The sequence below is a fragment of the Bombus vancouverensis genome, chromosome 8, assembly GCF_051014615.1.
Source record: "Bombus vancouverensis nearcticus chromosome 8, iyBomVanc1_principal, whole genome shotgun sequence".
Lineage (NCBI taxonomy): Eukaryota > Metazoa > Arthropoda > Insecta > Hymenoptera > Apidae > Bombus > Bombus vancouverensis.
In genome coordinates, this window is record NC_134918.1 from 17,935,601 (window position 1) to 17,962,159 (window position 26,559).

The following is a 26,559-nucleotide window of genomic DNA, read 5'->3' on the forward strand; positions in this document are numbered from 1 at the left end:
TAATTACGACAATTGCGAAAATTGCATTTCCAGTTAACTCCGGCGGAATGTCTGCAATTAGCACCAGGAGCAACTGTGCCTGCTGCGACCACACCAACCGCAGAACCGACGCGTATCGACGCTTTCCTCCCTCGAATGGATTTGGAAAAGCGTGTACCTGTTCCAGCACCTCCCCAAGCAGAATGCAATCCATTCATCGAAGTATTCATGGTGTGATGATGATTGCCCGATCAAGATTCATGCGATTCTCAGCAGGATTGAGTGAATCTTTTAGCCTCGCACGATAGTAACTGAACGGTTACGTTTATTTGCTGCTTGTAAAAGAAGGCAACGTATCGTCGTACACCTGTACGTACGACAAGAAGAATCCTTGTCTTAAAACAGCTTCGAGGAAATTCGCGATACGAAGTCTCGAAAGGTATCCAACGTGACTGGATTCGCATCTTTTTCTTATCTTCGAAAGAAGCTCCCCCCATCTTCCACCCCGTAAATCTAACGTGTCGCAGGGTGGCACGTTCCTTTCTAGTCTAGAGACAGATGCAAGTCGTCGTAGCATAACGCAGTGACGTCGTTTCTTTCTCGTCGTTTGTTTCAGTTCCTCTGGAACAGGACGCGCACGGCACATTTTCTATTCTCCTCATCCCCCCGTGTTCCCCCTCTGGGCTTCTGTTCTGTCACCCCATCTTCACGTCTGTTTCTTTTTTCTCGCTTTATTCCATTCGCCGCTCTGTGATTAAGCATCAGGACGCTAGATGCATACGTTCCCGGGAGCGACGAACCGCGATCAGCTAGCATCGTCTGGTCGTGTCACTAATATACCGTGGCGTTCCAGAATAATTCACGTTTCGATCATTTTAAGTAGGCTCGCTGGGAATCAATGACCGCAACCGTATGGCTGATATTCGGAATTTCAGCAACGAATTGAACGCATGACGCGTTAGCATTCAATTCGTACGAAGATTGGCTCGCATTGGCACATTGTGGTTCCGAGTATCCGGCTATAGTATAATATTACGATCGAACGTGTTAACTACGATAATCTCTACTCTGATTAATATAGCGAAAAAAGACGAAAAAGGAGAAGTAAAATCACCGGCGTGATATAGCGCTTTTATTTTTAGAGTTTTACTTAATTTAATATAAAGTTTTTAAATATGAAATTTATATATAATATATACCCTATATCGCGAATTTATCCGAACGAGATACGTTATCGTCGTTGGTTCGCCGTAAAGTTGTCAAGTTTTATTATTATCGAGTAAGTTATTCGACTCCAAAGTGTCGGTTCATGTTAGCTTCCGGCTCATCGGTTTGCCTGAATCGCTGTAGGAGACTACGATTCGCGCGATAACGACGATCTAACGATACTTTGTCATCGGATCGCGCCACGAATGCTGCAAACATTTCGCGAACCTTTTCCTTTAAGATATCGTCACCACCTCGAGCCAATTTTTACCATCGGTTTCTGCTTGTAATCGATCGTATCTGTTTGTAGTAAAGTACATACGTATAATTACGGTTCTTCTACAGTGACTGCTATATACATACATATGTTATTTAACATACACAAGTTATTTAACATTGGTAAACCAGGTCGAGAATGCTTATACCTGAGATTTTTATCGATCGCTCAATCACGTAATTAGTTTATATAATTTTTAAACGCTATTTTTCCCCGGTAAAGCGATACGTTTCAACATTTTTTCACCCCTTCCTCGTTGCAGTGTATTAGTTTAGAATTAGTTGCAACGTATAGCGGATCTTTCGAATAATTTTCTGCGCAAAAAGAAGTAAGCCTTGACGAGTTTTTTCAAATCTTATTAGAATCGATAGTGCAAATGTCATTGGCTTATATAATTACGCACGAGAGAGGGATGAATTATACATTCTTTGGATAAAAATTGAGTTGAGAACATGTCTCTGCAGTTTTGCAAATGTTCCTCTCTGTTCTTGTTCCTGCAAACCGCGCTCGTGTATAAAGGTGCAATTTTAGATATAAAGAGTGACGTTCGAAAAGCCAGGGTCGTTTTATCGCTAAAAGTTAAGCATCATAAAAAGTCGTCAAATATCTTACGAATAATATAATATATATACATTATATACGAATATATAGATATACATATTTTTCATAAATATTACACTACAGCTAAGTTTGAAACGAGCTTCGATAATAATCGATAATCGACGTGTAGTTGTAGTTGCCAAAAATTTCACCGTACATTCTGACTTAAAGAAACAAGAAATACCAACATATATAACATGAATATCTTTCTTTCAATCGAGTTTATATTTTTGCATCCGTGCGAGTTATAAAAATTGAAAGAACGCAAGATCGAAGACGAGAGAACAGGTTATATATGGATCGATCAATAATATCGAGACCTTTAACTAACATCGCCACCATCGAAACTCTCGATTCAAAGGTACCTGAAGTTGTCTGATCGTACGTACGCGCTAAAACTATTAGCAGAGCTATTAGTGACACGCGGTGTGTTGTATTTCGTTTAGCGATTCGTTTGGTTGCGATGAAAAGTGCAATGAAAAGTGACGAGGTGATTCGAAAATACTAGGGCTGCGAGTTAATATCGCCGGCTCGTAAGAATAAGTGTTTTAGGAATTAAGTTAAACTGTAAGAGATAAAAAAAAAACAGTGCTCCGATTTAACGAGCACCATGAACAAACCGCATTGTTGATTCTGTTTCTCGTTACCGTAACGTGCTATGTCACACAATATTGGTGCAATAATTTTTCCCTTCTTCTTTGTTTCTTGTTGTGACATACGTTATAGGGACCAAAAACACTAGTTCCCCGTACTGAGAAATATCAGGTAAAGTACTATCATTGTTATTCGTATTAAATTAATTATTTCGAACAATGTACATCGATATTTTTCAAATTCGCAATGAATTATTTAACGATTTTGCTTCAGTTTATTTTCTATACAGATCGATGGTTATTTTACTTAATTAATTATTGTAGTTCCTGATCGTACGTCATATATGGATAGTTCCTACCGAACGGCGTTCTCCTGATTTCTAAGATCATTTCTCGTGTTAGATTTAAACAAAAAATTTTATCTCGAATTATGCTCACCCGATCTGAGAAACAGACTAGAACAAAATATTTAAATAATTCATGCAAATTTAATGGAATTATTCCGTAGACGGAAATTTTTAGCTATTCGATCTCGGCGTGACTCTCCTATCATGTTAGTATAATAGAAAATTGTATATACATATGTTTGTATGCCTATCTTATAATAAGATTCAGCATATTTAAATGAAAAAAAAAATCGCGTCTAGAAGACGCTGAGCAAGTAAAGCCGTTTATATTTATGTGACCCACTTCTTGACCGCACAAAGAGCTTTTTAAGGAAAAAAATTAAAAAAAGATATATATATATATATGAGAAGCTTTCGTCTACTGTAAACACAGGCGAACTTCTGTCACCGATTGATCGTTTCTGCAGTCTGAAAAAACGGCTACGACGAATAGTAATCTGATCCCGATATTTAATAATGTTATTAACGATATTAATATTAATATATTCAATAATTGTTTTAAAATAGTCTTCCATAATTTATTCGTCAACCCTTTCATTATATCGTGTAATATATTGTATACACAGTCCAAGATATCTATTTAATTGTAACGTATATAAAAAAAAAGTAAAATCCATTCTTTTTGTTTCGATTTTTCTTATAATGTGATAATAAAACCATTTAATCGAATGCATCTTGTTTATTAGTACTGTCGTGACCAATCTTCAATATACAAATTATTAAATTACAAATATTTTATAATTTAAACGAACGTACTATTACTTCCTGAAAAAGTGCGTCAAAAATATTTTGCACGTAAATCGACGCGTATTCTTGCTTCCTTAAATAATGTCTTAATCTTTCTTCTTTGGAAGAATAAATTTACATAGTACACCTTTGTTTGTTGAGCTACTATTCACCGATAAAACTTATACGTAAAATCTCTATGATTCTCTTACAATTAACGATATAAAAAAATACGAATAACGGAGTGTCTTAAGTCGATTCAGTGAAAGACATCTTTTGTGCGATGTCTGTTGTATTTATATATTATATATATACGCCAAATAAGGCACGGCTATAATGATCTTACGCGTACGGACGGATAATCTGTTGCTCGATAAAATTCTTACGAAGGCGTTTGGTGAGATCACCTACACTATAAGGAAAACTATATCTATTAAATGATTCTCGTGTTAATTAAAAACGTATATATGTATAGATGTAGTATTCCTTAACGTATAACTCGCTTATGCGATAAGAACCATCAGTACATTAACGAGACTAAAACGCAATTTATACTCGGACGAGTTATCTATCACAACGTCGGCACGTGAGTTCCTCTCATCGTGCTAATATAATAAAGTATACTCTCTTCAACGTGTTTGGCAGTGTAATACCATGCATTTGTGACGTGTTTTCATATTTTTCATTTTTACGTCGCGTTTCCCAATCTTAGTGTAATTCCAAAGAGAAGTATTATAGAAACTATTTTACATGTGCGCTTCGCGTGCCTGTAGATGACTCTTTAAATTATCCCAATAGCGAACTATCGCTCATATCGTTGTATCATTCGCTCTTTGTACACGATGTATAATAAAAAGTTTCATTTTAGTCATTACATTAGTGAATATACTATGCATTACGTACTACGTAATTAGGTACAACTTGGGATTGTGCGCAAGTGCATCTTGTATAAAATGTAAAACAAGCTCCTTCTTATTCATCCGTTAACATCTATTAAATTAAGAGCCACCCGAATACTGAGATCTCAGCTACAAGAAGATAGCAGACGTAAAATATTTTTCTTCGAAAAAATGACAGCGTTCTGTCGTGTCTTTCTTCTTGAGTTCAAATAGCTTAAGTATTAAATTCGGTGGGCTGAGTAATAATAATCAATTTCCACCTAGAAGTCCTTTCTTCGTGTTTCACGTGATAAAAATTATACTCTGCCAGCGGATACATTCCTGGCAGTATTCCTTTTTAACATTTACAATACCTACATAATTCAACGAACGAAGCAATTTCACTTCCCATTAACAATTTACATTGCCGTTTCCAAGGGCTGACTTTTGCTTCGCGCCCCAGCTGACAGTTGCGTCAATTCCGTTGGCTCGTTTGCCAAAAACACATCCAAATTAGTCTCCAGCAAGGCTTCGCTTTTCGAACGTAAAGGCTTTTCTTCTCCTGTATCCAAATTAGTTTCTAACAATGCTTCGCTTCGAGGCCTCTCTTCGTGATAATGATAAGGATGAGGCGGTATCGGAGGATTAAAGTTTGGAGCATACTCTGGCACAGGCTCCGATATCTGACTCGGTGTGAACGTTGCGTTATCGTAACTGCGTTTTGAATCGTAATCCATTGTACTGTATGACGCTGATCCATCGATATCGCGTTTCAATTCGCTGATAGAGTCGGTCAAGGCAAGACTCGAATTTAGTGGAAGGGTAGAGGTATTATGAAGGTAAGAACTCTCATTGGTAGCATCGACGACTGGAGTTTCATCAGCGGTGGTTTCTGTGATGGATTCAACGGGCCAGTCGTTGGTGGTTCTTGAAGCGAACGTGGAATGATTTCTAAAACCTTCGTTGCGATATGTCAAATCAAAGACCGGATTGTCCCCGCTTTGCGGAGCGCCGTACTTTTGAACAGCTCCTTTGAAATCGCTAGTGCTGGGGGAATATCTTGGATTATGCGCTTCGTACACATCGTAGCTTTGATTGTCTTCCATGGATGAGTTTAATTGAGATTTGTCCATTGAATCTATACTACCACCATTTAACATTCTTCTGTAATCTAGCGATTTCGAGTTCAAAGTATCTGTAGAGTGTTTTGTCTGAAATGAATATTTGCGTAATGATAATTGTGCGCTACGACAGAGAGGTGGAAGAATTGCTTGAAACAGAAGAGTATTTACCGCGATAGGTTTGCGTCTGTATGCCAGTTCAGTGAAACCAGAGGTGGAGCCGACTGATCGCAAAGAATGCAAAGATTGTCTGATTGAATTCCGTCTCTCTAGCCTTTCGAGGTTCCTCCTTTTTGACTTGGATATCCAGAGTGCGATAGCAGCCGTTAATAACGCTAGGGCTACGCCAGCTGCTCCTAACACGGCCACTGCAACTATGTCTTTTCTCCAAGATAGCGGATCGATATTTACTTTAGGATCTGGAATTAAAAAAGAAAAAGATATATATATATCCTTTTTCCTAGAATTATATGTATAGTAAAATTTACCAATTTCACAAATGAAAGGACTTGGCTGAGCACAGTAGTCAATTTCGATAGTCTGATATATGAAAGTGGTGCACTTATCCACACGATCTAATTGTTGTACCCAGGCACGATCGGAATAATCGTATCCAACTTGTTGTTTTCGTAGAAATTGCCAAACTTCCAGATAATTGCCCATAATGAACGGCATGGACGCGTTCACAGACTAACGGCATTGGAACAAATTTCATTAAACGAGCCTATAAATCAGGTAATTAGACATGCTAAGAGTTCCAGCGATCGATGACTCACTCTACAGAATTCTCGAGCGCTAAAAAAATCCATGGGAGCACCAATGTATATGTAGCATGTATCGCCCACTAAATCCCATGCTGGTGGACATTTGCCATTTAAGACTGACTGATTGCTCATATGGAAAGGTTGATAGTCAACTTGTAACAGCTCCGGAGAATCTCCCCTGTCTCTGATTCTACCAGCAACAGCTAGGGTTTCGTTATATCCCCACCAATTGTGTCGTGCATCTATATGGGACCTCCACATTTCTAACTGTCTGTATAATTAAAAATTATATGATTAACATTCTATGCATCTAGTTATAAAACGATATTTAGTATTACGCATACTGTGATCTATTCATCGTAAGCATTTCGTAATCGTTGTCTGGATTAAAGAAAACGTTATCCACGTATTGTTGGCCAGGGGTTCCTGCAACTATCGTGCTACGGCCATCACGGTCCACTGCGTAATTTCTGAAATAATTTTTCATAGAATTTACGAATGAAATTTTTTGTTGTTTGAAATATCGGATGTTGAAGAAGAGCCGCGTACTTATAGAAACCATTGTGAGATGTGCTTTGATAGATAGGTAAACGAACTCCCTCGAATCCAGAGATTTCCAAGAGATGCGCACCAAGATTGGCATGCAAATAATTCAGAGTCATATTGCTGACTACTTGTTTCAGGACAATGTTATTATCATAGAGAGCATTGTTCTTTGTAAAATAGTTTCTGAATATAATAACTTCTTGATAGGGACTGCTTTGTCGACCTTCCACGTATCTGAAAAATATTCGATTAACCTTTCTGTTCGCTAGCGTCACTGGAGATGTTCCTTTTTACATACAGAGCAGGTTTGTTGAAATTTTCTGCAAAAAGATTATTGTGAATCCATCCTTCCAATGAAGTGGCAGAGCCCCTGGAATCGGCTCGAATCGAAAGACCGCCTTGGTTTTGTCGAACAACGTTATTCTATGATATCGAACATAATATGTTTAAAAAGACACGCACATTTTAAGTAATCAAAAGATACTTTAACAAATATTGGAATGCTTACTCTGAAGTACAAAGATTGTGTATTTTGGACATCCAACCATACAGCTGACTTGCAGGTTGAAAAATTACCATACAGTTTCTCGCAATTATTCGTGAATTGATTACGTTCAAGGGTCATTATAGCATTCACTTCGCCAGCACTAGCGTATTTAATCGCTCCTTCGCGGCAGTTAGTTATCACAGAATAGGAAATGTTATGTTGCACATCACGATCTGAACAGTGAAAAAAAATATGTATATATATATATAGAAAGAAAGAAGAGTATGACATCGATATACCATATTCAAGTTACGTAATAATTTTCCTTACTGAATCCAATAGCAGAGATTGGTAGAGTGACTACTTCTGCAATAAATCCATGTACGTTGCTTGCACCATTGGCGAATAATCTTATACTAAGGCTTGGCCCCTGAGTTCTGAATAATTTCTTTTCATCGAGACTATTAGCTTCCAAGTGGCCTATCCTTTTGGCAGTGATATTATAAATGTCTCCATCGTATAAAGTAATGCTATCAGTTCGGCCCGGTTTTCCAGTGGAATTAAACAAATTAAATTGCAAAAGCCTAAAACGATGTAAATTAAATTTGATACAATTAAAGAAGGATAGATATTCTATTGGGAAAAGTGGATACCTAAATCCAAAAGGTTTTGCCCTGTAAGCACTGCGAAAGATCTTAACGCAATTCACAGGATGATTGTCGTATTTGTAATAAACTATAACTCGTTCCTCCAGTGTAATTTCTTTAGTAGTATCGCAAATATCGATCATGCTGAACAAATGATAAGGAATACTAAGATCTTTAATTGGAGTAAACGAACTTTCATCCGCTTCGCGACCTTCGCCCGTTATTGACAGTAAATTCACGCCATTTCCAAGCACGTTGTCGATAACGTTGAATAATAATTCGACCTACAAGATTGACAAATGTATCGATAAAATAATAAAAAGACCTAGTCAATAATAAAAGAGCAACATTATCCGATACGAACTGTATGGGTCGGCGATATCACGTTAATGCCGTGATAAGCGCTATGAGTTATGTTAACGTGCGTTATCGTCGGAGATTTCATAATCGTTTGCAGGGCAGCTGATTTCTCAAAATGCAAAATACCAGCACCGACGATCTTAATGTATCTTAACACCGACTCGACGCGTCTTACTGTTTCGTGAGTCACGACATCGTGAATACGATGCTCGTACAAGTGACGCTCGAATTCGCTGTTGGCAATCCGTATTCCGCCCCAATAGTCATGCGAATCGTCCAGATTACGTTTCCCACAATTTATGAAGACGAACTGACTGTCCCATGGGCATTCGTGCCGGTGCCCGTATAATTGGCCGTTCAGTCTAATTTGACAATCTTCCAATTTCACTTCTTTCCCGGTACACTGAAATATTATACATTAAAATATCCAGTATGTGTGTATGTTAAGAAAAGAGAAATACGAGATTAACGAATACAACACTCAAAACAGACAACGATCATCAAATCGCTTTAAACGGTGTACTTTTATTTACCTGCAATGGTTCAGGCCAAGACCAAACGCGTATTAAAGAACCAGGATGAAGTTCGTATCTACGATCATAGGATACATAGACATTAAGCGAGTCGTGGCCCAACTGTCGACAGGCTACTTGTGCGTTTCTTTCAGTAAATCTAGTGTCGCACAAGGGTATCCACTGTAAGGTTGTTCTATTGAAGAATTCCAAGAATCCTGTATGAATATAATAAAATGAATATCCCAGCTTGGATAAAAAAAAATGAATATATATTTATTGTATCGCTATATATGTTTAAAAAAGTTTTACCTTCGTTGTACAGGGACGAACATCGTCCATCTTTACAAAGACGGATAGTTTCATCCGACACGGAAATTATATTTCCACTTTTTCTTAACTTTGCGTTCGTAGAGTCACTAACGTCTTCGCGTTCCATCGGTTTCATTATTATCTCATGACCAGGTGCACCTACAGCTTTCAATGTACCAAGAACAAGAATCCCAACGTTGGGTGCAAATTCCATAACAACATCCGGATAAACGTGCAATGTGGCTTCTGGCATGATCGTGATATCAGATTTTACAACGTAAGGCTTGTCTCTGGAATGAATGGATAGATTTTCTACTATGCGTCCACCTAAATTATCTAGATCTATTTCCTTTCCGATCTGCCAGGATGCAGACACCGAAGAATCAAAAGAATCGCTGGTCAAGAAAGGTCGGTAGTTGGCAACTGCGTGATCATTCCAGTCATCAAAATCGAAAATACTTTGTCTGTGAATAACGAATATTTACATGAGATATAATGAGACGACTAAATTAATTATAGATTAACGTTTGTTATATGGATAAATTAATACCTGATTTTAGTATCGTTATCAGTTCCCCACCAATTCTCCGACACATCGACTTCATTGTTAATTTTAGCTGTTCTAATGCCAGCCAATAATTCATAGGCCAAAGAATTATCGCCAAATAAATTTCTGTTTATTTGCACTTTCTGTATACCATGAAACCCAACAACGTAACTAGGACTATCGTCTGTACGACGTGGTCCCATACTAGCTGGATCATAGGTATTTCGTTTGACTTCGTTGTTATAAAAACGCGCATCGACGTTTCCCAAAATTTCTGATTGGCTGTCTGCCTTGAATTCTACCATATAGCCTCCAGTATTGCTCTCGATATAATTGTTGTTAATCTGCATCTTTTTCTCCATTCCTTGAATGGAAATCAAACCAGTTTTACATTGATTTCCCTCGAATCTATTATTGGACATATTCAAGGTGGCATAGTGGCCGTCGACTACAAAGCCAAACTGCTCGTTGTTTCGCCAGGTATTGTTATCAAAATATAAAGTGTGCGTGAAATTCTCGTTATACTGCCACACATCAGGCAAAATCACTTCAAAGCCACCCCTTCTGTTTCTTTCGATCGTACTATCTTGCATTATCCAATGGAAAAGATTATTCGAATGTCTTGCATCGCGACTGAATTGGTATATCCCTTTGCCATTGTCTGTGATCAAGCTGTCGTTAATGTGAATCGCAATTTCAGACATATTCGTCTGGTAAATGTTCCAGTAAGGTGAATGCACGTAAATAGCTTGCTCCTGGTTGTGAGAAATCTCACAAGCGACCAATTGTATAGTTTCGTTTGCCTTTCGAAGAAAATGATCGCCAATTTCATCCAGATACCGATTGTAAAATGACGCGAGTATACCTTTCTTGTTGTTCTTGATTTTGGACTTGGTTACTAGCAACTTTGGGATGGGGCCTCTTACGATTTTGTTTCGTACATCCTGTAAATGATATTTTATATATCCTCGATACTGTAAACGTTTGAATATTCTAATCCCCATACCTGTATCGGAGCTTGAAGAGCTGTGAGAACAACAACAGCCCCTCCAAGTGCGTTGGTGCCGCTATCGTATTCTAAAATCACAGCGTAAGAGGTCGATGTTGCAGGAAATATTGCCAAATCGCGTTTCAAGTTCCAACTTTCCCGACTAGGATCGACGTATTGCGAATCATGTAGAACGATCTGTTCCGTACTACGATTTTCGATGGGATTTAAAAGTTGAATACCGATAACGTATCCTGGAGTGCACTGTAGAATCAGAGAAGTATTTTTTAATTATTTCTTTGCAAAAACAGAAAGGAACGTCAATTCTTTCGATACGCTTACTTTAATGGCAATACGTTGTCGAATAGGATCACCGGTAACTTTGACAGTTATCATATATTTAGTTTCCTCGTTAGACAATTCAATGTCTCTCATGTTATACGGTATGACTACTGGATTATACGACGAATCAATTAAATCCGGCATACGTAGGAACCACCCAGCGAATTCTCTTTGTTGAACTGCAGAAAGGGCAGGATTGTGCCTTATCCCCGCGACTTTATTGTTCTCAATTCGGGAATTGACGATTTCCATTCCCAATTGTTTGAAACTGATCCCACTGCCCCCGTTTTGCGAGAAATCGCTGTTCTTCACAGTGTTTACAGCATCCACCGAGTATATATCCGAATATAAAATTCCTAGACCGTCTTGCAGATTGTCAATTATTCTAACACTGTCCAACGAATGTCTTGCGAAATCGATTTGAAGAGCTGTGCAAATTTAATCATCTTTTATGATCGTATTTTGGAAAAATTAAAAAAAAAAACGTTTAAATGGTTATTATAAGACGTACCTGGCTTGAAGGAATTTGTCGTGTAGTCGAGCAGACCTGCTTTTTCTATCGTTACAAATTGAAGGTCGCTTCTCAGGGCTAACGGTCCCAGTCGAAGACCCGCCCACGCAGCTTCTGAACATCTAACACCCACGTCGTTCTCGTGAGTGCAAGAATTCTCAAAATTCTGCTCTGTTTCTGCTTTACACTTCGATATATCGTTATCGTCCACGGTACATCTAACGTTACTTAAAATAATGTCTTCGTTGATACCAGCGTTTGGAATTTGTGAACGTTCCAGCAGCCAATTGTCTGGATCTAAAGTGAGACCTAATTGGTGACATACTAGAGCCGCGTCTCGGATTGTCCAACCGTAATTGCATACTGTTCCCCATTTTTCTCCTACTTTTACCTGTTAAGCATACGTAAGAATTCCATAGTGCAATTCAAAATTGTACAATTCTTTTCTTTTTTCTTGATTTTATAATTTTACGTCAATTTCCTAATGATTATAATTCCATGTGATTCAGTGTTTAGTCAGCAATGGTAAATAATTTTACCTGCAATCTTCCTTCAAGATTCGTCTTTCCTCCAAGAAGCCTCACGGGCACGGACTCCGCTTCATTTAGTCCACTAAATGCTTGGCTCGTAAGAGTCTCGTTGTCCGAATCCATAAGAAGTTCTTCTTTCAAAGTAAACAGGATATCGCTTGGCCTTATCCCACGAGCGTCTAACGTTCCAGCAACCATCATTCCCACAGCTGGTGGGAAACGCAAAGTGACCCCAGGGTGCAGAATCAATTTTCCACCTGGTCGCACGTTGATATCCCTCTCAACGATGTATTCCCCAGAGTTTAAAAATTCGCGACCATCCACTTCACCACCGACCAAGTTTGTACCGGGTGTAACGAATCGTGGAACGAATGTTGGATTTGAGATGATTGTGTTGGCCCCTGGATTGCTGCTATGTAACAAGTACGGCAAGTATTCGATCTTGGCGAGATTGTATCTGTCTTTTCTAAAATGAAAGCGGTACGTTAAAAAGTTTATAAAATTGGACCATCGTAAAGTTTATAAAATGTAAAATGTAAAATTAAACAGTACAAACCTATGGAATAATCTTTCGAATATCTTATTCTCTTCGGCAAATCCAAGCCAATTATAAGTACAATTTATAATCTTACTCTGATCTTCTAAATGAGAGCCAATTTCGTATCGTGATTCGGGATTATGTAAAATATTACGGAAAACCTCGACGTTGCTCGATGAAACAACGACTACAGCCGCGACTCTGGAACGCGGAATTAATCTGGATCTCACAGTATTCCTACTGTCGAACAGCTCTCGGACACGATTGTCACGCAAAAAATTTCTAGTGAACAATAATCTCTGTACATCGCTGTAGGGTGAAAGACCGATGCTGACTACAAAGGCACCACGATTATTGTAAAATTCGTTGTGTCTGACAACGATGTCCGCAGGCAAGATGTTAAATTCCTCATAGAGAGGATTCTTGATTAGTATACAACCACTAGACTGCTCTCTGAAGTAATTGTATTCTATCGTTGCTTTTAAATTGAGAGCAGGACTCAATTTGATCCCAAATTTTGTATTCTGTACGAAAGAATTGTGGCCAATTTGAAGTTTCAATAATCCTTCGTCGTGTCTCCAACTAGATCCTATTTGCACCGCAGTCTCAGAACTACTATTGAACCAATTACCCGTCACGTTCACGTACGAATTGCCGGTTGCATTACCAACCTATAAATAATACGAACGTTAACTGTGATTTCTTTTTTTAATCGACTTTGTCTTTTTCGTAGGTTCATGCAGCCATCCACGTTAATGGAATTGCTATTCTTCGAATTATAAGAGGAGCTTCGATAAAAATCTACTTCTGCTAATTCATTTTTCTTAGAATATACTCACTAGGATGCCAATATCTTTGTTGCGAAATATCTGCGAATATTCGACCACGGTAGTCTGATTAAAATAGACGTATTCGGTAGTGGAACTGTCGTTAAACCACGCTGCAAAACCGTAGCCCTGATTGGAGGAAATACTTGTCCGAGACACATTGCGATTTCCTCCGGTAAGGGTAATGTTCACGCCGTCTCCCGTATTAAAAGATATGCGACTGCTCGTAATATTCACATCCGCAGCGCCGCCCAACACATGCACGCCGGCTAGATATTTATTGCTGGATACAGAGGTTTCGTGGACGTGCAAGGCTGATCGTAGTTTCTCTACCGCGATTCCTCTTCCATTGTTACCGGCTACGATACTTCCAGTCACGTTTAGATCGTAGGTCTTTTCTGGAATAGAATCGGAGATACAGAGATTAGAGGTGGAAAGATTGGAAATATAGAAAGTTAAGATGAAATTTAAATGATTTGCGAGCTTACTATAACCAGAAGACAGTCGTACGAAAACGATAGTATTCGTACGTGGTTCGGCGACGAATTTTACATACAAATTCTGTCGAGTTGTAGCCACACTCTGAGGTAACGTGCCATTTTTTACTCTCACTCTAGCTAGCAATTTTTCCGCTTCGCCTATACCATCGTATACTTCTATCATAGCACTGTTATTTCTGTCAGTCTTCATTTGCAAAAAGTGCATAGTCAACACGTGTCCTGGTCTTGTGAAGATGTGCTAAAATTAACGTTACACCAGACATGACACTCTCTTCGTATCTTCTATGACTATTTGTATGATAACTTATAAATTCGTTTACTTGTGGGCAACGTTTTATGTTAGGTGCATATTTGCTCTGTTCCATGGATATAATAACAGGAAACGTTTGACTGGCCGTAGTTGGAAATGTACACAAATCGAACACCTCTGTACGGTCTAATTTGTCATCGGGTCGTTCGTCGAAATGAACGTATTTGATTCCATCCGCTCCGTTATCTAATATACTGCAATCATTGATGCGTGCCATTCCCGACGAACTATTCACGTAAATTCCATATCCTACGAATGTAATCGTTGATCAGTAATATAAAAATTAACGACCAAGTGGAATTCGAATAGTTCTATCGAACGAGACTAGGAATAACGTTACCTCTGTTGTTTTGAATGGTACTATTGTTGATTATGACAGGGCCATCCGGCGTAGTGACATTAATGCCGGTAAAGGCAGCATGAATAACCGAAATCGAATCCATTTGCGGTGGAACACCCTCGACATCGATCGCTGCCGTAACATTATATTCCCGACCTGTTCCTGCATGCCTTTTAAACAGAAACAACGTTACTAAATGTCGTTCATTAGCTTCGATCGTCGAGACATAACGCTCGTCTCCGATATTCAATTTTAGAGAAATCGTGATCGATCCAACAGATTTTCATAATTCGCGGTACGATCACCAATCTCTGTTTCCTAGCATCGTCCAATTTTAAGGCCATATAATTAGCTATAATTCAAAGGCCAAAATTCATCTGAATTTGTTTTCCAAATTTCGAGCTATGAAAACGATCTATATTTTACTTAATCAGTACGACTAAACTATGAAACGCTTACTCGATCACAACGTTCCGTAGAATCGACTTCGATCTCCGCACGTAAAGCGTATTTTCTTGGATCAGTGGTCGATCGTACAACGCTTCTTCGAAACGAATGCCTCTCCAATGTTTAATCGCTTTCGTGGCTCCATCGTGGCGCGGTAAACACGATATTCCAAGATCGGGATGATAATCTGAAAATCGTACGGTGTTGGTGATCTTTCACGGACGCTACAACTACGTGTACGTTTACAGGTTCGGTTAAAACTGTACCACAAACACCGCCACCGAGCTGCCTTTCGGACCATCTCTCGCAGCTTGTTAAAGAGGACTCGGTGCCTCTGCAACCTGGTTGTTCGTAAAGCAATCGTGGCTTCGCTGGCCATTGTCTATCCATCCACGACCACCATCTTCCACCTTGGAAACCAAGCTGCCTGCATGCTGTTTCCAGATCAGCCCTTGTCCAGCTACGCATTAACGTATCAATTTAATTAACGCGCTAAGAAGGCATAGATATATAAATGCTACGCGAATTACGTTTACGCAAACTGAGTTTACTTACTTTCGCGAATTCGTGCACACAGCTCTCCAGTCGCCACGATGTAAAAGTTCTAATCTACCTTCGTACGGAGTTGGTCCATCGACCAGTCGTATCGAAGGCGGTGTTTCGATAGGATGAACTTGATTATTCGCTTCTACTCCGGTTAATAAAATTGGAGCTTGTGGTTCACCCTTAATCACAAATCATACACGAACTATGAATAAGTATCGATCGAATTGATATTTACACGTACAACGTATCGGTACGGTATTTAAGGCCCGATATCGAGTACTTTAAATTTGCAATTCGCTACGACTTTGGCTGTACGATGTTTGATTAATATTCTACGTTCGATATTCGACGTCGAGTACGGTGGAACATCGTTTACCCCCTTTAAGTCCCTACTACCCTTACGGTTCGTGTAATAGGGATTCCTCCTAGTAGCTATCGTTCTTCGTTCGAATTTCTATAAATGCATTTCTTAGAATTTGCTGATACACCACGTTCGCTATGCCACGCGGTATTTAACATTCGACGTTAATGGTAATCTCGGTAATTTTAATGGTAATCTTCTCTTGGTAATTTTATTTGTTAGACGATCGACTGGCGAAACTTTTCAAACTCTCCGTTCCAACAAGTATTGGGATGACAAATGGGTGAAGATTCTGTCAGAGATAGATAGAGAGAAGCCTCGTAGCCTTCGCTATAGTCGTGGATCGTAGACTACAAATAAATGTCCATTCTCTGAGCAATTAATCAGGAAGTTACGAGTTGATACGTAGTCGAGAATGGTTGGTGCACGCGCACAAGGTGAAGGGAAGGTCTCGTCTGAGTTGGAGCGTAAGAGGATTAGCGAGGTCGTAGGTTAACAGTTCAGGCCAAGAACCGCTGTTTGATCCGTGACCTAAGACGCGTCGCGTGGTGGAGGCGGCATAGCGTACAGAGTTGATTCGCTCGTTCGTGCTTTTTTCACATCGTGTGCTCGCCATTCCGTGTCTCGTTCTTTGATCGACCTATTAGAGCTACCTCTTCCTCGCAACAGCTTCTGCCGGCTGCCCTCGCGGAACCGCCACGATCAGAAATCCGGTGTAAATGGATTACTTCCACTCGTTTTCTCTTAACCCCGGTTAGAGAGCCTCGTTTCTACATGGCCGGTGAACAACTCCACCTACCAGCCTTTGAATGCCTATCGGATGTTCGTCACGCGAGTCTACGCTATAATTAGAAACGGCGACAATCTTCTCCACTTTCGGTGTAATCCTTCGTGCACGAAAAAATATAGAATTTAATTTGGAATAATATTTTTTTATTATTAAATATAGAATTTAGTTTAATGTACGAAGGTTCCCCATATATCCCAACGGTGTTTCTCGTCAGAGTGTTTAGGTAACAGATTTTAGAGGCGATAGAGGTCTATGAACGAGGTAGCAAATTAGCTGTCTTAAATAGATACACCTGGAACAATGTGGAAAAAGATAAAGGACTAATGAGGAAAATCAGCTAAAAGCGGACAGTAGACGAATCCTTGGGAAAGATAAGACAGAAACATGGAATAAAATCTTGATTTCAGACAGTTGAGAGAAATTGAAAGATACAACAATCCATAGAATGCGTATAATATGTAAAAGTATATCTGATACATCCAATAAAAATAACAAGTGACAACGTAATATTTTTGTAAGAATAAATCAAACCCGGCGTCGAGTTTCTAAACAATTGTATACTCTATATAAAAAACTACAATTTCAAATTCTATGTATCAATATAAAACGCAAATAGCGTAAACTGTAATTCGGCTTTTTCGCATTGGGAAAGAAATTTGAAACAGCAGGGACTCCTCTATTAGAAATTGTTTGAACATGAACTTTTTAAGATATCTTTTAATGCAAATCATTGGTGGTTCTTGGATCGAGCCATCATGGACGCAAAATATCCAAAACGTAGTTTATAACGCTCAATAGGTAAACCCAAATTTCTGTCTGTTTTAATCGTATTTTTTCTTTTTCTTTTTTTTTCGAAAGTATGAATTCGCATAAAAATTCGCAGTCTGGCAGTAGATCCGTATAGGTATTAAATATTTATCTCGTAGAACTAATTTCAGTGTCTACCGAAACCATCCTCGAAGCCCTATCTAGATGCTTATCTCTCGAAAAAGACAAAAAATTCAAAAAGAAGATAAGATACCTAATCAGATTGGAAACGAGTCTCTTTCAACGGGAAAGTATTCGTTCCCGGACTACCGGAATATTAATAATATCCATTCTGTGCAACAGCCTGTGTACGCATATTCCCAACGAGTGGTCACAACGAGCTCGATCTGTGCGTTGCCGCTACGTGATGCGAATAAACTAACAATCAGCTCAGCTCGCGTGTTTCTGGAATTTCCGGTCATTCAGAGTCCTTTGACATTCTATCCCCTCGTCTCAATTCCCTTTTCCGTGCTTTTTTCTTTCACCGAAAGCTAGCTTCGCCGCAGTTTTCGTATTTTTTGCCCTCCAATATCACTCTAGTTGGTGGCAATCAAGCAGATTTTTAATATTCTAAGAGAAACTGTCGTAGTTTCTTTAAACTTAGCTTGAACTATCGTTAAACTATGCCCAGTATATTAAAAAAAAAAAATAATTACAAGATTCTTAATTTTCTTTCGCATCGGTCAATTTTCCTTTCAAAGTTCTTAGATATAATATTATATTCAGTAATTTGAAAGTACACGATAAGAAATAAATTTAAATAAATTTCAAATAAATTTAGATCTGAAATAAACGAAAGAATATCGAAAAGAAATTTGGATATGTCTGACTGTGAATCGATATCGTGCTCCTCTTCTACGATCCGTTCGGTTTTGCAAGTTTTAACTTTACTTTCACGTTTGTCCCCCGGAACGACGAACAGTTACACCGTTAATTATTCCTCGTTATTTGTAAATCGTGAAACCTTCTACCGACAACCGTTGCTCTTCCGGAAAGGAGCCAAAAGAAGCAACGTTCGAACGAACCGCAGCTAAGTAGCGCGTAACAAGAGGCGAAACGATCTTAAGGGGTATTCGAGAGTCAAGCGGATTCTAATTGTACCGGAAAGACAAATTTAAAGCTTATACGTATAGAATTACCACGGGAACCTATTCCTCGGGGATAAGATTTCCTTATACGAAGGCGTATAATGCAACTCTTAAAAGAAAAATCGACATGTCTCGTATTACCGATTGCCAATCTATCAGACGTAATAAATTCTTCATTCAGGGATCTCTATATTTTTACGCGTTGTTTCGTTTCCGTTACGTCGGCTGTGTTATATCTGCAGATTTTCTCTATTTTTCGTTTCTATATAACCGTCTTTATCGATTCCTCTTTTGATTCCACAATAATAATAGCAATTGTAGTAGTTTACGAATAGAAGACTTCACGATGGATTAACGATACTTTCCATTAAACGTTAAGAGTAGTAAATTAATTCTTACAATTTGTCTACAAGTGTTACACAATTCGCGGTGAAGATCAAAGTCTGAAAAAGACAAAAATCTTTTTAGCAAAGTTTATATCGCTTTAATTTATGAAAGTAAAAGATATAATTCTATGTTTTGTTTTTTAAAAAAAATCGATAGACAAAGATATCGTACGATTATTTAATAAAAGAGATACGTAAAAATGAATAACTAGCGTTTACGTGGTATACGTCTTCTGTGAATCTGAATCATCGGTATGTAGGCCGATGTATGAAAAACGTAGCTGTAGCTTCTTATCGCTTATCAATTCCATAGTATCGATTCCGAGTAACTTTACGTTTATCTTGGTTTAGTCAGGGAATGTTACAATCACGAAGAAACATTATTATTGAGAGAGAGAGAGAGAGAGAGAAGCAGGGTACCAATTACAAGAATAAGTTCTCAGAGGATCGTAAAGACGGGCTTTCTTGCTTGTTATGGCGAAATCTAACTGGAAGTATAGTCGTAAAATTTTCTGGGAATTTGAATTATTGCCATCCGTCACTTCTGGCATGTTCGTAACAACACCAGTAACACGTGCACAATCGTATGTCTAGATGACTCACGTTCATTCAACGTTAGTTTATTCATATCTACATGAACGTTTAGAACGGTGATTCGCGTTCTTATTTCTAATTAATTCATTTTTTTTTTTTTTTTTGTAATCTCTGCAATTTATTCGTTTAAGTTACCTTATAACACTTCCCTCCTTTCCTTTTCTCGCGGAAATTTATTCCGTTCTGTCGGTAACTTTTATACGAAGATCGTTAATCGGCAAACGTCGATGTTTATCCTACTATCCAAGTATTTTTATTATACTCCCTTACATTTTCTAAAATATTTTATTCGTATCTCAACAAGATTTGCATTTCAATAAGATCGAAACGAATAATCACGCGTACCAAGAGGAAATTTGTTCATATTTCGTCCAAAGTAGGCGAGGAAATATCTTTTAACGCTAGAAAAATATAACTGGGACGAAAATGGCCGAATGAACGTAGCAGGGATAAACTTAGTATTGTACCGTTTTTTTAAGTATTACCTTTGCAGTTATGATACCACGAACCGTGATTCCGATCATGGGACCAAACCGGATCTCTACCCCCGGTTCTATCACTAGCTCGCCCTCGCGTTCCACGAACAAATCTTCGCGCACCAGATAAGGGCTCTTCGATCTTTCCAATAATCTCTGGCCTCGGACGATATGACCACCGTGCAACTCCGACAAACCACCATTGGCATTGCTATTGCTCGCGTTGATGAAAGTTGGCTCGGTATAATAAATAGAAGATTGATCGTAGCCTTCGTCCGACTGTCCGTAAACAGTCAGAAATGTCAGTAGCAAACACAGAATACGCATTTTCTTTCGCGTATGCACTTTCAGGAGTCTTTCTTTTTAATTATAATTTGAATTTTTTTTTTTAACGATACTTTACTTATAATTTCACTTTGTAATAGTCACTATCGCTAATTTTATGAACGACAGCAGTTCCTGAACTTCTATATTCTTCGGTGTTTCGTTTAGAAACTTCGTTACACCTTGATGACACTTGTTGCGACATTTCGATAAATAAACATGCCCCGGTTTTTAAAAAGAGATTACGATATACATATATATTTATCGAATAGAATAATACGCTATTCCCAAAGAATATAGGAATTTTCTATGTTTGGCACAGATTCCGTTTTATAGATGTTCGTTATTTATCACGATACTAGGATGCGTCACACGATGATTCGATCCATGTAACGCGTAATCAAATTCTACTATACTTTCACTGACCGTAGTCATTACGCCGATGCCGCCGTTGATTACTATCAATATGTCATTCTCGGCGTTCGTAAAGAGCCACGACAAGGTATTACTATGTATATTACATTATGTAAGATAAATTTCCAATTGTCACTACAATCGATCACGTTCTTCGGTTATTTGGAATCTTCTTACTCATTGTATATTTCGATGTTATAAATTATCTTTAAAATTCATTGACAGAATTGATTTAATTTCATGGAAATATATTGTAATTAAGTTCATCGAAATCACGGAGTTTCGACGGACGTGCTCAGCTGAGATCTGTAAATCACGATCGAAATCGAGCACTCCAATGCCGGAACCAGTACGCAAACTCAGAAAAGTGCACTGTATTTTAAATTCGAGCGTTAACCTTTCCTCTGTCGGCGTGCTCCTTCACGCGCGAGAGATCGGAGCTCGACTGTGGCGACTCGTTTCCATCGCTGCCGTTACTCTCCCTTCATCAAACTCTTCGCCAACCACGATCAGAAAGATGCCGTTCATTCTCACGCATCCGACCAATACGATGAGAAAATCTTTTCACCACTAAATCTTCGTATATCACTTTAAGTCACAACTTCACACCATGTATTTCTTAATAGACTGCTACACGATGTACGTTCGAATTTCGTTACGCTCGAAAAAACAATCGTTCAATGGTATCGTAGGATTTTCTGTGATCTATAAGGTATATGTATAACGAAACGTATGTATGTCGCGGAAAGGAGTTTCGTTGCTACGAGATAATCACCTGGCGTCACGTTGGGCGCGGTTTGACTGGCTCTCGACTCGTTATATTCCTGCTGTCTTTCCAGTAATCGCGCCTTACCTCGCGTCGTTCACTAGGCCCACTGCCCACTACCATACTTACCATAAACCACTATAGTATTATTACTACTACCACCTACGAATGTTGGAAGGTAAAGCTTGTCACGTGACACGGTGCGGTATAATACGTCACGCAGGTTGTGAAACAGGTGAGTTACTCTTGGGAGAACCTGTCTTTGTCTATGGCGTTTCGTGACTTTAACATCCACTTGGATTCGTTGTATCTATTATATTGCCTTATTTTCTATGAATTTCGAATTGTATAAAGTTACTCGTTTGAGAGGAAACGCGAGGAAAATATAATACATACGTATATTATTTTATTAACTCAAATATATAAATATAATATACATAATATAATATATACATATTAGTTTGAATGGTAATTTTCTTAATATCTACATAATATATTATGTAAGTTGTATGAATTATTCTGTATGAATTTTAATAGTGTAAAGTTTGGCTATGTCAACGTATATAATTTATCTAAGGAAAAGAGCAGAGTACGATATAACCACGTATTATTTTACTAACTTGGGTACATAAATACACGCCAATTTGCAAATACATTTCGATCGATAATATCGTTAATATCTGCATCATACGTTTTATTCTGCTAGCTACGAAATATTTTACTTGGATTTCTTAACTTTCTTTACTTTCATAAGTTCTTTCGTTCAAAGCTTCGTGTACAAAATATCGATCGTTTGAAACGCGAAGCGCTCAAAAATTTTAACATTCCAGAGTATTATGTGAACTAACGCAGTTTACACGATGTTTCATATTACATTATTACTTATTACATTAAGAAATTTAAAACACATGTATGTAATAAACATTTTCTTTAGATTACAAGTGAAAAGTTTTTGCAGATTTGCTACTCTTTCGAACGAACGATTTCGAAAGACGTAAAATGGCGAACGATGATCGTATGATGGCGCTACCTAACGGAGAGAGATGTCGCTCTGATAAACGTAATGCCACTACCAACAGCTGCACTGCGCTAACCTGTGATAGAGTGTAAACTGGTGCAGTGTAGCTTATTCCATTTTTTACCATTTATTATTGTATAAATATTAGTGTACAAACATGAGGTGATCATACTTAAGGCTAACTTAATAGCGAGGTGATTAGAGCTGGTTTTTAATTGTGATAAATATACGAAAATATCCTATCAAAATGACATCATTTTTAACTGATGTACTGATCACAGCGGGTATGTATACAAATTAATATATTCTCATGCAATTGATATTTTTCATTGAAGTATAAAATTTATCATAAAAACATCTAAATAAAAGATACGAAAATATTATTGATTCATATATTATCCTATGTGAATAGTTGTCTATTTTTTATTTACATTACTAAAATAAAGAACATGCCATTTACGAAAATTTCAAACGTGCCGTTTGCTCCTCCGAGCAGGAAAATTGGAAAAAGTTAATTTACATGAAAAGATATCAGAAATACAGAAAGAAATAACGAAATTAAAATACGATGTCAAAGATTTTATGGATGATAATTATGTCGAGTTTACGTCGAAACTCACGAAAGATCAGCATTTGGTATCGAAGGGAGAAAAATTACTCGAAGAAATGAATGCATTGCAAAAGAAGATAGATACTCAGGTACGATTAGTAAATGTAATCTTCAAAAGCTCTGTGTAAAGCATAAATAGTTTTATCATCGTTTATTCCAGGTTAAGATAGAATTATCTGGTTCTACGAAAGAATTAAAAACTCTCTCTCAAGCGTTAAAGGAGTCGAACATAATGTTACAACTTTCCAATCAACTCTTAACTCTACATGAATGCATAAAATCTGTAAAAAATTACCAAGAAGAAAAACGATACGTGGATGCGGCTGAAACATTGTGCCACATGCAGACCATTTTATATAATCCGCAAACGGATTTACGCGATCTTGATATTTACACGGCGATCGAAGAAGAATATTTAAATCTGTATACTTCATTTTTGTCCGATACGTCAACGTTATTGCACGAGCGAATATGTTGGACTGGCGTCGACGATAAAGACGCAAAGACTGTAACATTGAACGTAAAAAATGAGGTGGACGATATGCAGGATTTAATTCAGGGTTTGCACCGTATCGATAATCTTTCGAGTCATCTGCATAAATTCTCAGTGACGCTTATGAATCACATGATTAGTCCGATTATCAATGATGATTGTTCTGTATATGTAATCGACGAAAAAGTGTTCACCATCGAAATATTAAACAAAAAGAAATTACCCGGTTACAAAAGTGTACTCTACAATTTGGAATTATTGTTTAAGTTTCTTTATCAACATTTTCAATTTACAATACACGATGACCGAACATTCCTGAAAGAAATACAACCTCATCTGCTCGAACGATTATCAACATCGTTAAAGGATGATTGCATTTCGCGAATTACGCCAACATCGAGCGCCGACTTGAAAAATTTCACACCCATTGTTCAAGCCATCAATGATTTTCAGTATTTCTTGGTCAAAATTGGTAGGAAATTTGTAAGTTCTTTTTTATTTTTTTACTGTCAGGTATAATTATAACAATCAACATTTAATATTTTAGGTTTTATTACAAATGATCAACTCTTTTTATCAGAATATACGAAGAATATTGATAAGCTATTAATAAGAAAAATTTGTCAGGATTTATTAGCGAAAGCGCGAACCATTATGAAGAAAGATTTACATGATTGCATTACATACGAGCCGCAGGTAAGTTTATTTTGAGATATCGTAATATAATAGAATACAGTGTGACGTAAATTATACGTTTTTTATTGATGTTTTAGAAGCCACTTGAATTCCCAGAAGATACATACGATTATAACGAGATAAAGGCGAATAAAAAATTAAGTGACGATACGTTTCAGCTTCCTAAATGTCAAATAAGGTATTGAAATAATTCCCAAACTTTTCAATCAAGTTAAAAGAAGCTTATATTGGGAATTATATTTTAGCACCAGCGCGAGAGAAACATTAAATCTCGCGAGATATATCTTGGATGAAGCTTGTAATAGTTCGGATACCTGCGCTATGCAGCTATTTTATACTTGTAGAAATGTTTTTGAAATGTACGCAGGATTGGTACCTGAACACCATCGAAAATTTTTAGAAACAATACCGCAGCAAGTCGGTAAGAAACTAGTAATTTAATGTATAGTATATATAAATGAAAACAACCTTTTTCTTATAATATTAATGATTTATATTTGTATACTTTTTATGTAGCTATGTTTCATAACAATTGCATGTATCTCGCGCATCACCTGCTCACATTGGGACACGAGTATAGGGACAAATTACCAGAATCCTTGCATAATCTCAATTTAACTTTCGCGGATCAAGTATTAGTATTGAGAGATGTTGGATCATCCTGCTTTTTAGAGCACATGAAGTACCAACGAAATATTATTTTTGATATTCTCAAAGAATCTGGTTAGTACCTGTACAATAGTATCTATACATTTTTTTAAGTAACGAGTAATTTCAATGATTTATTTTAAAATAAGGTTTATCCGCTTTGGGTCAAACTTCCGAATTACATCCCAGTACTGAACGCGCAATGAGACAGTGCATTAGACAGCTGGAATTATTAAAAACGGTTTGGGTAGATGTGTTACCTGTGAATATTTACTGTAGAGCTGTAGGTTAGTGCATAATTTTTGTCTTCTATATTTCTTAGTATTTAGTTGATTAATAATTTAATAATATTTTAGGATGCATTATGAATTCAATGGTCGAAGACTTAATAATCAGAGTGATATCTGTTGAAGACATTCCCGCTGATGTTGCTACCGAATTGGTAACATTATTTAATATGATCGTTAAGCGTGCACCACAAATATTCCCGGTAAGTTTACGTCGAAAAGATATATAACTTAATATTTTAAAAACTTTTATTATGGATTAATTTATATAAAAAGGTTACATCAAAATTAATCTACTAAAATACTATTTCATTAGGAATTTCATAATGAAAAGTTCCTGTGAAATTAAACTGGAATGATATTGCTTTCTGTCGATAATATTAAGAACAATGGTGTGCTTTCAGGTTCATCAAAAGATTCATCAACATGTTAGAAAGTGGGAGAAATTTTTAGAACTGATACAAGTTCTGGGTGCATCACTAAAAGAAATCGAAGTAAGATGGGATAACGGTAAAGGACCACTCGCGCGAGAATTTACAGCACCCCAGGTTAAACAATTAATTAGAGCGCTATTTCAAAATACCGAACGCAGATCAAATTTATTAGCTAGTATAAAATAATGCTAAGCTTAAAATTATGTATATAAGAAATAAACGATTTGCATTTATTAATTTTTATAACAAATTATCATTAATATTAACAGTATAATTGATATAAAAATATGATAAGATGATTAAATTCATTTCAACGTAATATTATTTGGTTATACTGTTAATATTAAAATATCTCTTATTAGAAACTTTTAGAGCTTCTCTTTTCATATTTATACCGTAATACTTACGTTTGTAATGTGTTCTTCACATAATCAAAAATTATTAATAGAGGATAAAAATGTATAAAAATCTACACTTAAATTTTTTTCCATATCCATGAAATGCTATCTACCAGCATACATAAACC

At 37.3% G+C, this 26,559-nt stretch overlaps 3 protein-coding genes across 4 annotated transcripts in view; 2 read left to right on the forward strand and 1 right to left on the reverse strand.

Annotated features, from left to right (window-relative positions):
* Nucleotides 1–3,566, forward strand: part of LOC117159593 (RNA-binding protein fusilli) — a 28,630-nt gene extending 25,064 nt beyond the window's left edge. The window contains exon 12 of the mRNA XM_033339570.2: nucleotides 34–3,566. Within this exon, the coding sequence (XP_033195461.1) occupies nucleotides 34–216 (183 nt within the window). The 3' untranslated portion in view covers nucleotides 217–3,566. The remainder of the gene's footprint in view (nucleotides 1–33) is intronic.
* On the forward strand, nucleotides 2,694–26,270 carry Zw10 (Zeste-white 10 kinetochore protein). Of its 2 annotated transcripts, none has more exons than XM_076620772.1 (11): nucleotides 2,694–2,827; nucleotides 22,806–23,149; nucleotides 23,362–23,564; nucleotides 23,636–24,440; nucleotides 24,516–24,664; nucleotides 24,742–24,842; nucleotides 24,910–25,085; nucleotides 25,181–25,387; nucleotides 25,462–25,599; nucleotides 25,669–25,802; nucleotides 26,004–26,270. In XM_076620772.1, exons 2-11 carry the CDS (start codon nucleotides 23,113–23,115, stop codon nucleotides 26,217–26,219), a joined length of 2,166 nt encoding a protein of 721 aa, XP_076476887.1. In that variant the 5' UTR covers nucleotides 2,694–2,827; nucleotides 22,806–23,112; the 3' UTR covers nucleotides 26,220–26,270. The 2 variants fall into 2 exon arrangements, with proteins under 2 accessions (XP_076476887.1, XP_033195472.1); XM_033339581.2 differs by lacking the exon at nucleotides 2,694–2,827 and adding an exon at nucleotides 21,955–22,082.
* On the reverse strand, nucleotides 3,722–21,944 carry bark (C-type lectin domain-containing protein bark beetle). The gene is made up of 27 exons (XM_033339564.2): nucleotides 20,353–21,944; nucleotides 15,851–16,020; nucleotides 15,562–15,755; nucleotides 15,308–15,482; nucleotides 14,849–15,018; nucleotides 14,519–14,757; nucleotides 14,187–14,436; nucleotides 13,711–14,096; nucleotides 12,890–13,542; nucleotides 12,343–12,799; nucleotides 11,804–12,194; nucleotides 11,293–11,720; nucleotides 10,969–11,214; nucleotides 9,966–10,906; nucleotides 9,416–9,879; nucleotides 9,125–9,321; nucleotides 8,596–8,994; nucleotides 8,238–8,515; nucleotides 7,915–8,168; nucleotides 7,606–7,817; nucleotides 7,396–7,520; nucleotides 7,101–7,331; nucleotides 6,896–7,021; nucleotides 6,564–6,822; nucleotides 6,276–6,477; nucleotides 5,959–6,206; nucleotides 3,722–5,877 (listed from the first exon to the last, which is right to left on the reverse strand). Exons 1-27 carry the CDS (start codon nucleotides 20,668–20,670, stop codon nucleotides 5,086–5,088), a joined length of 8,805 nt encoding a protein of 2,934 aa, XP_033195455.2. The 5' UTR covers nucleotides 20,671–21,944; the 3' UTR covers nucleotides 3,722–5,085.
* Nucleotides 26,271–26,559: the final 289 nt, after the last annotated feature.